The following is a 10,000-nucleotide window of genomic DNA, read 5'->3' as shown; positions in this document are numbered from 1 at the left end:
TAGATATTAATTTTATCAATAGAAACATAGTCACTTTATAATTATGAGTTTCAAATAACATTAACTACAAAACTTCTATTGACTGTAATGCCACTCCATATGATTATGCAGCAATTAGTTTTTGTAGTATACATATTTTTCCTTTTTTATTCTTTTTAAAAATTACATTATATAGTACGTATATCGTCTAAATACTATGAGAAATCTTTTTTCTTTGATCTTAGTGATAAAAAAGACTGTAACAATGATTCATATGTACATGTGGCATCACAAACAGGACAAAAAAAATACAAAAATGTAATTCCCAATGTGATGATTTTTTATGGATGTGATAAAAAGTGTAATATCTTGCTCTGTAGGGATAAAGCCATAAAGAATGGAAAGTACAAAAAAAAGATTATTATGGAATTTAAAGAAACTATGGAAAACAAAATATGGAATTCAAAGCCAACTAGGCAAATAAGAATTTGGAGCAAAATAGCAAAGAAGGATTAAGAAAGAATGGAAGCACAAAAAAATGGAGGACCAGTAATATGTAATTAAGTGGAAAAAATATCTGGAATAAAAAAAATTAAAATAATAATAATAATAATAAATAAAAATAGCAAGTAACCATATAACTATTACTAACACTATTACACTAATTAGGCTTTGTAGTTCCTTTCTCTTCCTTGAACAGCAGTCTATCAGTTCCATAAGTATTGTCTTCCCGCACTAAATATGTTTATGATTTGTACTCAGTACATATTTCCTCTCTAGAAATAAAGAAAGGGAAGGAGGGGGATAAAAAGAGTGAGAGCAAAAAAGAGGGAGAGAGACAAAGTGGGAGAGAGAAAAAAATGAGAGAGAAAAAGAGAGTGAGAAAAAGAGTGAGTGAAAAGAGAGAAAAGAAAAAAGAGAGAGAAGGCAATACGTGAAGAGGGAAAGGCAAGGGAGAGAAGGAATACATACCCAAGTTGGTATAACTGGTAATTAACAATCTTTTTAAATACCTTATAGATCTTTTAACAGTTTTAGAAGAATAATTGCAAAGATCCTTCTTTATGACAAACACATGGTCACAAAAGGTTGCAAAAATGTTGACTGGCTACTTGAAGGTGAGGGAGAAAGAGGTGTGTGTATGTGTGCATGTGTGTATGTGTATGTGTATGTGTGTGTGTGTGTGTGTGTGTGTGTGTGTGTGTGTGTGTGTGTGTGTGTGTGTGTGTGTGTGTGTGTGTGTGTGTGTGTGTGTGTGTGTGTGTGTGTGTGAGAGAGAGAGAGAGAGAGAGAGAGAGAGAGAGAGAGAGAGAGAGAGAGAGAGAGAGAGAGAGAGAGAGAGAGAGAGAGAGAGAGAGAGAGAGAGAGAGAGAGAGAGAGAGAGAGCAAGCATGAGCGAGAAAGAGAGTAAAAGAGAGTAGGAGTGAGTGAGAATGAGAAAATGAGAAGATTGAGTGTGAGAGTGAGTGAAAATGAGTATGTGCAAAGATGAGAATGATTCAGTGTGAGGGTGAGAGTGAGAGACAGTGAGTGAAAATGAGTGTGTTTGTGAGTTTGTTTTTTGTATTATTTGCCTTTCAATATGCTAACCTTAAGAAGAAAAAAAGGCATTAATTATTTTTAGATTGGCAAAAAATGGCACAGAATTATAATGAACCACACAAACATCACCCTATTTGATGTTTCAGGTACCTGGTCTTAATTACCTTTACTTTCTTAATTTTTTACTTTTTTCCCCAAATCAACAACAACCAATAATTTCAATTTCTTTTCTAATAACAATTTATTTTATCATTTTATCAAAATATTAAGGATTTTTTGTGGGCATGTCTAGCAATATTTGTGCAAGTACATGATCAAACAGAAACTGTAATACCAATACAGAGTCACACAAAATACAAAGGTGAAATAAGTGTCTATCTCAGAATTGGCAAAATTCTAAACTACTGGAATCATTAGCTATGGGTTAAGCTTTGTCAATTCTCGAAATACTTCACGAGAATTAGAAGTAAAGCTGATATCAATATTGAAAATCTTATTCAGATTCTTATCATAACAGCATTACCTGTGCATATCTATTGCCAGATATCTTGTGGCTTTTAAGACGTGCAAGTTATCTCACGTCATTTGATATAGGTATTATAAGTCTCTAGACATTAGAACATGTCATGAAATCCTGAAGTCACTGTTCAATACAAAGTGACATAATAGTCATGGTAAATTCATACACAAACATGTGAAAAGTAAAACTATACTGCATAGCAGCAGAATGACTGTGATAACGGTGCAAGTTTTTAAAGCAGTGGTATGTGCGGTCTAAATTTTTTTTGCATAAATTACAAATGCTGAAAACTCTCTCTCTGCACCTTGCACAGCTTGTATTCAAGTATATATGATGGCTGCATAAACCTACTTTGGGTCTAAAATTCATATCAATACAATTCATTACACAAATTAGTACCACCACTATAATCAAACTCTAATTATACATTTAAATATATTTCACTGAAAGCAATAAAAGAATGTAAGAGAGTGAAAGAAAATATTATATTTTTCTCATCCAACTTCCACATGTAATTGAGTTGGCTGGCTATAGCAAATGGCAAGTATCTATACCAGAAAGACTAGAAAAAAATATGCTAATGAACAAAAAACTCATTGCATCCACCGTTATTCCATTTGCTTGTGATATTCTGCCCTACTTTTTCTGCTATTTCTTTATCCACTATTGACAAGAAAAGGTCTTTATGTATATGTATGCATAGATATTTAAGTGTGTATGTATATATATACTCATATACATAATACATCTACATACATACATACACAAATAAATATACATATAATACATACAAGTCATAAATATATAAATAAATATAAATAGGAGTGACTTTATGAGTGGTTGGTTTCTTGCATGTCAGAAGTGGTGCCATTTGAGTTTATTCCTGCCTCCCTTTCCTCGCATAAGAATACGCTTTCCTTCTTCACTTTCGTGTTATACACGTCGATTCTACAGAGACACAGAAGAATATCTAGTCATTATTCTGTATACCGGCAAATAGCTTGTATTTTACACATGCAATCAAAATATTTCAATATGCACACATTCAAAAAATAAAACAGTTATGGTTATGAATTCTGTGAAAAAAGAAAGAAAAAGAAAAAGAAAAATTCCAAACAAATTTGGAAACACATAGAAACAACTCACTTATCATAGATGATGCCATGAAGCCCAATGCTCTTCAGAAATTTTATATTCTCTTGGTTGTTGTTGTGGTCTCCCCAGCAGAAGACGATCAAAGCATGCTCAAGGGCCATCTGGACCTGCTGTGGGTCACGCATCAGGTCTTCTGTGTGTACGTTGATTCCCTGGAAATTCAACTGTGTGTTAAAGCAGATACTCAAATTTAAGAGAATTTCTGAAACTCTTAAAAGATCTCTCTCTCTCTCTCTCTCATTCTACTTTTCTCTCTTTCATTCAGTTTCTCTCTCTCTCATTTAATTTTTCTCTCTCTCTCATTCTACTTCCCTCTCTCTTTCTCATTCTAATTTTCTCTTTTAAATTCTACTTGTCTCTCTCTCTCATTCTACTTCCCTCCTCATCTCTCTATGTACCTCTCAACCTACCTGTTTACCTACCTACCTCTGTCTGTCTCCAGGGGATTGCTCTAAAACCTAAATCATTAAAGGCTTGTGTACATCTAGTGACCCAACATGCATACAAGCACAGGAAATTCATTATCCATTTCCTTAAGAACTTTCTAATGTACTTTATAAAATCCTAAATGAACAGAACAATACAACTCCAACATACTGTAACAACATAAAGTTCAGTGATGAACTCGTTGAATTTTTTATAAACTATTTAAGACATACATGGATTTCACATACACATACCCATCCATACAAACAAATATATACAAAACACAGTCAGTCTGTAAATCTTTCCATAATACTCACCAATATATCTGCATTTGTCGAGTAGAGCACTGCATGTCTGATGGTGGTGGTGCGTTGGTCTTCATAGGGCGGCCAGAGCTCTGAGACACCCTGTGTCAGGAACATGACTGGGTAGCGATTCTGCTTGAGGCGCAGCATGGTACAGATGTCAGGGTGGAAGCATGAGAAGATGATCTTCCTCTTGCCAGAGTGTTCAAGAATAGTCTGGAGAAAAAGATAAAGTATAAAAAGATATTCTATGGATAATATGCTAAGGAATTATTCTAGGGGTCAGTAATGAGAGAAAGAAAGTATTGCAAAGAGTGGACACATGTACCAGAAAATTGATGAATAAAAAATAATTCCATTACATGATGTGAAAAAGATATATAACATAACCAGCAGACATTTTTTCAGGAAAATAAAAAAATATAGTATCTGACGCTTTCCATTAATGATATACAAACCTAAAGTTTCTACATGTTATATGGTTTACCTCAGATGTGGGCATATCTTAAAGAAAATAAAAGTATCTGTCACACTTTAGTGCAATCTCTCATCCTACAGATTTCACAAAATCATCAAAGCAAAATATATGCTCATAAAATTAAGCGAGCTGCCAAGGAGGGGCAAAACCCTTTAGACATTTCCGAACTATTTTTACAACACTTCACAATTCTTAAAATGCAATCCTCTAATCACAGGTACATACTGAAGGATTTGAATTCTATTTTGCTATCCATTCTCAAAAGTCCACATCTGGTCTTACAGATGTGAACTGCTTGTCTCAACTCCATCTTTATTTACCTCTATAATGAGATCTAGGAAGCGGTTCAACTCGAAAGGATGCTGCAGCTCATATGTTCCGTCCCTCATCTGCATTGTCCACTTGACTTCCACATTAAAGCCACAGGTGTAAGGAACAGACTCTAAGGCCTTCTGCAGTGTTGGGAAAGGTTGGTGGTCCTCGAAATCCTCGTCCGAAAACCTACTCAGTCCCTTCTCTGTTTTATGATAGACCTGGGGATAACAGAGAATATTAGCAAACTCCATAACACGGGTTGGTTCTAAAATCAGATATACAAAATATTGAGGTAGGCACATAACGTGCTAAAATCAGCATGCATCAGTTCATACCTTCTCCTTTAGTACTGTTTCAGGAACATTTACACTGCTGGCTTTCATAGAAAATAAAGCCTCATTTAGTGAGATTTAATACATTTAAGAATTTAAAGTTACTTCCTCTGTGTATCATCTTGACAACTTATATTTCTACTCCAGTACATGCAATACTTTCAAGATCACTTACACTCAGTGTAATCTGTCTTTCTAGTTACTTACTTATATCATCAAACAGATGTAAAGGCTGACTGACTGACACTTAATATAAAATAAAAAATGATTAGTGATAAGTATGAGGGAAAGACACACAAGACTGGCAGATGTGAACACAAGAGAAATAATATATACCAATTCTTGTTACTTAACACCGAGAGACAGAGCTACTCTTCTCAAAATGCAGCAGGAACACACATAATCCTGAGCAAGCCTGTTGTTCGTACTGAAGGAAGGAAGGAAGTAAGGAAGTCATGATAACACTATAACAGAGGAAGGATGAGATGTACAATGATACAGAGGCAATGCATATAGTGAATGAGCAGCTAAGTATATTTACATCAGTGATGAACAAAGAACCTTAAACAGGAATTCAAGAAAAAAAAGGAGAGAAAAGTCTTTTTAAATTATTGTACTCTTTGAATTACAAAGAAACTAAATAAAAGTAACACAATGTACAGAAATATTGAACTGCAACCAACTTAGACTTCATGTTAATCTTTTCACCAAAAGAAAAGAAAAGAAAAAAAATTATGGTAATTCTTTGCATTCATGTGTAAAATAAAACTTGAAACAGTATTTCAGAGATAATCAACCACTATCCTTGAAGGAATCCTGATTACTGTTATGAAAGTGAGAACATGCCAATTTATGAAATTAATATGATGATGATGTAAATACAAATGTTGAGACAGTAAGTGCAATTAGCTTCCCTAAATAAAAGAAGTCATAAAAGAAAAAATTAAGTTCAGCATAAATATAATGACAAAGAATGAATTGTGATAAAAATAAGATTTTCAACACCTGGGATTATGGCATCTATTCTGAACACTGAAAAATACAGTTGCCTACAGTTAGAATTATTCATATGTGTGATGCCTGTGGTAGGATTACACCATCACATTTCAATGGTTGTCAAATGATTATATAAAATTGTAAAATGTTGATATAATGAACAAAAACGAAAAGAAAAAAATGCCAGGGGACAAAAGAGACTTGACTGTATGCATGTGTACCTTTGAATTACAAGAGTATGTCTAAAGTACTGACTGAGTATTACACTATGTTAGGCATGGTATATTGGGAGGCTCTGTTGCCTTATATACACTTCCAAGACTCAGAAATTGTAAGAGCTGCAACTCTTTGGGGGTGATGAATGTATTATATGAAGTTCAGAGGTGTTAATGCCTTTTACAACTAGTGTGTTTGGTTTTAATACGAGATACACCATAGTTTCGTGGTTTTGGCCCTGAAATAAATTTGACTAAAATGTATTCAGCCTTTGTTGACCATGACAATGGCTTTAGAAGTATTCCTCATTAACAAGGTGAGAGACATTTGTATTTTCAGAATCTGACCCTGAAATACACTTGATTTTAATAAATTTATATGTTCATAATAAAAAGAAATTTGAGGGTATTTGATGCCAATATGTAACACTTTCAACAATTAAATAAATTGCCTTGTAATAGAATATGAACCATATATTAATGATAATCTAGAGAATATCTAATAAGATTTGGCTGAGATTTATTCATAATTTGTCCCAATTTTGACACACATACATTCAAATCTGCAATTAGGGGTCTTTAACATGGCAGCATTATTGCGATACAAAATCCATTATCTACATAGTAGATCGGATGTGGGAGATGTATATTCACAGGTATCGATACAATGTCTAAAATATTGATAACAATACTTGAAAATGTTCCTAAAATGAAAAATAGAAAAAAAAAATTACCTTACAGAATGCAACATTCTGTAAATTTGTCTTCCTTACCATTTCCACCACAAAAAACAAAAGCAGCATACTGAAGATAGAATTGAGGACCGTTCCGAAACTGTTGTCTCACTTATTTCAATAAATCTAGTTTGTGCATTGTGGGTTTTTCTGTATACATATATATATATATATATATATATATATATATATATATATATATATATATATATATATATATATATATATATATATTGATATATATATATATATATATAACAATATATATATATATATTCATATATTTATATATACAAAATGTATAATATATATATATATATATATATATATATATACATATATATATATAATATATATATATATATATAAATATACATATATACATATATATATAATATATATATACATATATATAATACATATATAAATATATATATACATATACATATATATATATATATATATATATATATATATATATATATATATATATATATATATATATATATATATATATATATATATATATATATATATATATATATATATATATATATATATATATATATATATATATATATATATATATATATATATATATATATATATATATAGATATATAGATATATATATAAAATATATATATATATATATATATATATATATATATATATATGTATATATATATATATATATATATATATATATATATATATATATATATATAAATAAATAAATAAATAAATAAATAAATAAATAAATAAATAAATAAATATAAATATATAAATATATATATATATATATATATATATATATATATATATATATATATATATATATATATATATATATATATATATATATATATATATATATATATATATATATATATATAAATGGTATAACCACAATTTTGTTCCCAACTTCATTATGTTAATTACGACAGAAACTATATAATTCCCCATTTGAAAAAAGGGAATCCTAATCTCACGAACAGAACTATTACATTAGTGTGGATACTGCTTGTCTATGCACATGTGCTTGCATGTGTTTATGTCCTTAAATCAATTCACTTGTGCACACATACACATGCGCACATGTGTGTACATGTGCGTAAATGTGTATACATGTGAGTGTACAGATGAGTGTATACGGGTGAAAGTCATTACCTCGTGGTTGCATGGTTTATGCCCTTGCTACACTGCCTAATTTTTCTTTAGATGAATTAATAATACCATAATTAATTCCAAAGTTTCCCTTAATTGTATTTTCCTAAAGTAAAGCTTATCTCCATTTCTAGCACAAGAATTCAATTATACCATTACAAATATGGTATATCCTACTCATTTCTAGCACTTTTGGGTGTTTAAAAAAATTATTCATTTGACTCTACCACTCGTATTCTATCTGTTGTGGACTGATAATACACAAGATGAAATCCAGCATTAGTACACTTAAAATTATATCTTGATTTCAGAGAATTAAAGCACAATGCCATAAAATACTGCCCACATGAAGGGTTACAATGCAGCAAGAGTGTGCCTATGTGACAATGATACAATAACCCATTCCTATATGTGCACACATCAGTACAAACCGTGATCTCTAGCAGTACATACAAAAGCATCAAAGAAATACCAAATCTATTAAAAAATCCATCTATGGTGCAAATCTCAAATCACTTCTTGAGGAAATTTGTGGAAAATAAAAGAAACTGCAAATTGCAAAGAATATTGGAAGGAGCATTCCACCTAAGACATCCCTGAATTATTAAAAGAAAGAGAGAGAAAAACAACAGATATCTACTATCCATTTCTACCAAGAGAGTTGCAAAACAATTTGCTATACAATGTCCACTGTGATCTTTGGTTTGTTTTTTATTCAACTACATACATCCTAGGCAAGGTTAACTAAGCATCTCTTGACTTATGTTCTATCTCCACCTACAATAACATTCTCATTGTTGTCTGTGGTAAAATGAATATTTTGGAAAAATGCTGTGACTTATCATCTCTGAATGGCAAATGCTACAGGGTCCAATACACTAAGAAAAATATCAGTGAACTGTAGAAATATCCTTATCATGATGACCTCTGATAACTTTCCAGAAAGGAAAACTTTAAACTGGAGTGAAAGACTATTATCATTACTACCATTACACCATTACTATTATCACATCTTGTCTTTTGTGAAATGATAAGTTTGGAATTGCAATATCTTCTTCATGCTAAGGTGCTGGTAAGTAAGAAGAAGAGAGCGGTATTAAGTATTTCCTTATGGACAACTATTTTCTAAATTTCCTGAGATACAGGAATAGTAATAAAAGAGAAAGTGCTTTTGTTGGGGTGATGAGCGAGTAAGAGTGTGAGTGTTAGCGTGAGCGTTTATGTGAGTGTGAGTGTGAGTGTGAGTGTGAGCGTGTGAGTATCAGTGAGTGAGTGTTAGCGTGAGTGTTAATGTGAGTGTGAGTGTGAGCATGTGAGTATCAGTGAGTGAGTGTTAGCGTGTGTGTTAATGTTAATGTGAGTGTGAGCGTGTGAGTGTCAGTGAGTGAGTGTTAGCGTGAGTGTTAATGTGAGTGTGCGTGTGAGTGTGAGCGTGTGAGTATCAGTGAATGAGTGAGTGAGTGAGTAATTGAGTGTATGAGCGAGTGTGTGTATGTGTTTATGTGTGTGTGTGTGAGGGGGGGGGGGTAACATCAATGCACACATCAACTGACAAACTACTTACTCCTATCCTACAACCACTCTTAGCTCTTCCTGTTTTCTTACTTTATGTCATCTCAAATATATCATTGCTCATATTAGAAAGAAAAAGTCTAACCTTCACTAATAATATTTAGTCTGAAATGCTTCAGCAGTTTCAAAAGCTAATGATCAATTTATTTTCTTTTTATCTTTTTTCTTTTCTTTCTTCATTTTTGGTAATCCTATGCTATAATGAACTTGTAGGTTAAGGGTTAACATGGGAGAACAGCAGTCAATGCAGTATGGAAAATAAACA

At 31.7% G+C, this 10,000-nt stretch overlaps 1 protein-coding gene across 2 annotated transcripts in view; it reads right to left on the bottom strand.

Moving 5' to 3' along the window:
- Positions 1–1,743: 1,743 nt before the first annotated feature.
- LOC113823355 (glycerophosphocholine phosphodiesterase GPCPD1) overlaps positions 1,744–10,000 on the bottom strand; it is a 32,727-nt gene continuing 24,470 nt past the window's right edge. For both annotated transcript variants that reach the window (XM_070134347.1, XM_070134348.1), the window contains 4 exons: positions 4,726–4,938; positions 3,940–4,143; positions 3,188–3,348; positions 1,744–2,989 (listed from right to left, as the gene is read on the bottom strand). In XM_070134347.1, the coding sequence (XP_069990448.1) occupies positions 2,872–2,989; positions 3,188–3,348; positions 3,940–4,143; positions 4,726–4,938 (696 nt within the window). In that variant the 3' untranslated portion in view covers positions 1,744–2,871. The remainder of the gene's footprint in view (positions 2,990–3,187; positions 3,349–3,939; positions 4,144–4,725; positions 4,939–10,000) is intronic.

The sequence above is a fragment of the Penaeus vannamei genome, chromosome 19 (assembly GCF_042767895.1).
Source record: "Penaeus vannamei isolate JL-2024 chromosome 19, ASM4276789v1, whole genome shotgun sequence".
NCBI lineage: Eukaryota > Metazoa > Arthropoda > Malacostraca > Decapoda > Penaeidae > Penaeus > Penaeus vannamei.
The sequence above is the reverse complement of the archived record's forward strand: the minus strand, read 5'-3'. Positions and strand labels throughout refer to the sequence as shown.